Below are 3689 nucleotides of genomic sequence, written 5' to 3' on the forward strand. Positions count from 1 at the left end.
CTCTCTCTCTCTCTCTCTCTCTCTCTCTCTCTCTCTCTCTCTCTCTCTCTCTCATAGTTCTGTTAATGTTGTTTTTTTTCATACGCATTGGTCAGTTTTGAGATTTTGGGCTATTGGCTTTTCATAAAGAGAAGAAAATAAAAAATAAAAAAATTCATTATTTTATTCCTTTTCTTTTCTGGCTGTTGACAGTATTTTCAGGTTCATGGAGAGATAAAAGTAGATATCCAAAATCCTCTCTGTACAAACTGTAATGTCAAAAAAATATATACATATATAAATAAACAAGAATTTTGAACTTGGCTAATTCAGAGTTCCTATTTATATTCTGGAAATGCATGCAAATTCTCACATATTTAATTAGATATTGTCTAATTTGCACATTCAAACATAACATTTCAGAACATTTAAAAAAAAAAAAAATTTTTTCAACTCTCAGTGTTACATTTTACCATATTTACCTGGGGTGTCTGGCCATGTCTATATGGATGTTTGGAGATTAAAAATACTTTTGATGTTAAGATCAGTGTGTTTCAGTTTCTGAGTTCTTAAAGGCATTTATTTTTTTAAGGAGTAGAGAATAAAAAGCTCTCTCTTTTTATAAAACTAAAAGGTTTTATAAAAAAAGACTACAATTATGGTCCATGTTCATAAGCCTGTTCTATGACTGTTTAGTCTGTTCTATGAGCATTATTGAGCCAGTTTTCCCTGTTCAAATGTTAATGGTGAGAATGATTGCAGACGCCAGTTTTAAAGGGCAGCATAAAGGGGTTCAGAGCAGGTGAGTCAGAGTGGGCCGCTGTCTCTCAGTGCCATCACTGCAGAAGATAAACAGTCTCCTGCAGAGGCGTGGAGTGGGTGAGATGAGTGGTCTATGCTGTCGCCATGGAGACCAGCCTCATCACCACACAGCTTTCCTGGAAAAAACACCTCTGCTTGTCCGTATATTCTGGAAAAATGGAATGATCCTGTTGGTAGCAATTAATTATGCGCGTGTATGTGAATAGAGTAGATTTTTAGTCTTTTTACGAGGCTCACTGAGAAAGGTGCCAGGCTTTGTGTGCTGGAGGTGACTAAGAGCCTCCATTAACCCATGTGAGTGGGATGTGTGGGAAGATGAAGAGCAGAGGGGGGACGTCTCTTACGTATTATGACATTAAAACATCCGTTTCCTTTAAATGCACACAACATAAAAAAATAAATAAAAATAAAAATTAACATACTATCAATAATAATAATAATATTATTTATTAAATAACATTAAATTTAAAATAAAATCCAAAAAACAAAATAATCAATAATAATAATAATAATAATAATAATAATAATAATAATAATAATAATAATAATAATAATAATAATAATAATAATAATAATAATAATAATAATAATAATAATAATAATAATAATAATAATAATAATAATAATAATAATAATAATAATAATAATAATAATAATAATAATAATAATAATAATAATAATAATAATAATAATAATAATAATAAAAAGTAATTAAAATAAAATAAATAACATTACAATTAAAATTAAATCCAAAAAGCAAAATAAAATAATAACCCATGTAAGTGGGATGTGTGTAAAAAACAAAAATAATAATAATAATAATAATAATAATAATAATAATAATAAAAAGTAATTAAAATAAAATAAATAACATTACAATTAAAATTAAATCCAAAAAGCAAAATAAAATAATAACCCATGTAAGTGGGATGTGTGTGAAGAGGAACTGCAGTCATGGCATTAAAACAGCCAGTTCCGTTTAGCTGCACAAAATAAAATAAATTAAAATAAAATAAAATAAAAAATGTTGCTGTCAATGATTATGTACCCAAAAATGCACTGCTAAAGACAAATCTTTGCATGTAAAAAATTTATTAAATGTTTCACTCAAAAGTTCAATAAATAACCCACAATTGTTCATCAAATATAAATACAAATATAAATACTATTTTCAATATAACCTTTCAATAAATACCCATAGGCAATACAAAATACACACGTAACACATAATTGTGCAAAAGTCATTCCACTTTCACAGTTATTGTCCAGTGCTACAATCTTTATCACTGTATGCTCCACTGCTGTGTTCATAGAATCAATGTTCTTGAATGCCCGAGGCCTTCCAGTCGGCTTTTGAGTCCGTGTGTCCATTCCTCCTGAACCTCAGGAAACCGGTTCAGATCATTCAGTGACCATCACGTCACACAAATGCCATGTTTATCAGGGACGCATTCCTCCACTGCCGTCTTTAGGGTAGTTTAACCCACATGCTGTGTGATGAGTTCCTGGTAGACTGTTGACTTGAGGAAACGAGGGTAGCAGTCTTTCTCCATAAGGGTGTAAATTTTACTCTGGGCAAGGTTGAAGCAGGACAGTGTGGGCTGCTTCATATTCTTCAAGGTGATGTTTCTAATTTCATGATCAAGATTAACCTGAAAATATGCAGAGGAATGATTTGCCGTTAGACTTTTTCCATGAAAATCTATTAAGTGCGAGTCTTTTGTGCTGTTAATACTCTTAGAAAATGTACCTCTCTTGGTGCGTCAGAGGCGATGAACTCCTCATAGATTTTCCTGGCCTTGGCGCACAGCTTCGAGGAGCTCTTTGTGTTCCTGTAGTCCTCACAGGCCAAATAGAAAGCAATATTTTCTTCACTGTACTCAGATGCCAGGAACGTTGTGAAAGCGCACAGCCCCTCTGCGAAGAAACATGACGAAAACATTAGACCACCCTTTCATTCTACAGTCTGAGAACAATGTGCTTTTACATTGCTTGATGATATGAATTTACCTTTGTGAGCCAGGAGTTCATGGAAAGTTAGTTTGTCAGTTTTTTGTGAGTGGCCCATGATATTGAGCTCTTGCTTTAGTAGAAAACTTCCAAACCGAGCCTTGAGCTCCTTTGCCCTGTGAGGAACAAAAGCATTCATCATTTCAGTGGGGAAAGTACTTTCTACATTATTATTTAACAGTGATTTTTTTTTAGGTGATTTAGGTTTAAGCTACTTAAGCAAGGTCTAGTTTAAAACAAAACAGTAGCATTTTAGCTGTTCTACCAGTATTGAGTTTTAAGTAAATATGAAACATACCTTTCCAGACAAGTGATTGGCAGATGCTCTAGTGATCGGCACATGTTAATAGAGATGTCCAGAGATGCTCCACAAGTGGATGGATATCTGATAAGTTAGTGTTGTCAGAGACTTTTGATTCTGTCTAAATGTCAGCAGTGCTGGGCTATTTATACAGCTTCACCCTCCATGACATCACTTGACTCGGCCAATGAAACGCAGGCTGTGGAGGGAGGGGGAGTTTCTGCCCTTCAAGCAGCCTTTAGTCTCCAGTGAATCATTTCCAGTAGAATTGATGAATTAAAGATTCACTTTTTCCTCCCTTGTGCTTAATCATCTCCAGCATTAAACACTGGAAATGGATGCGATGCCAAACGTTGAACTTCACAAGGATAATTCAGGCAAAAGGGAAAATTCTATCACATTTAATCACCCTTATGTTGCTTCAAAGCAAAGAATATATTGATGTTTCAGTGCTTTTTTCATACACTGAATGTCAGTGTGATGCCACTGTTGTTTTTATATCCCGTTGACTTCCGTTTAACCTTCTTTTGTTTTCCACATAAGGGACAGTCAGATTTTTTTTTTTTTGGGTGAACTA

General features: G+C 33.6%; 1 protein-coding gene across 1 annotated transcript; it reads right to left on the reverse strand.

Annotated features, from left to right (window-relative positions):
* Window positions 1-1884: 1884 nt before the first annotated feature.
* On the reverse strand, window positions 1885-3210 carry LOC107681738 (regulator of G-protein signaling 16-like). Its single transcript, XM_016478059.1, has 4 exons — window positions 3110-3210; window positions 2812-2927; window positions 2552-2718; window positions 1885-2453 (listed from the first exon to the last, which is right to left on the reverse strand). Exons 1-4 carry the CDS (start codon window positions 3151-3153, stop codon window positions 2280-2282), a joined length of 501 nt encoding a protein of 166 aa, XP_016333545.1. The 5' UTR covers window positions 3154-3210; the 3' UTR covers window positions 1885-2279.
* Between the last annotated feature and the right edge of the window lie 479 nt (window positions 3211-3689).

Source organism: Sinocyclocheilus anshuiensis, unplaced genomic scaffold (assembly GCF_001515605.1).
Source record: "Sinocyclocheilus anshuiensis isolate Anshui unplaced genomic scaffold, SAMN03320099.WGS_v1.1 scaffold436, whole genome shotgun sequence".
NCBI classification, from domain to species: domain Eukaryota; kingdom Metazoa; phylum Chordata; class Actinopteri; order Cypriniformes; family Cyprinidae; genus Sinocyclocheilus; species Sinocyclocheilus anshuiensis.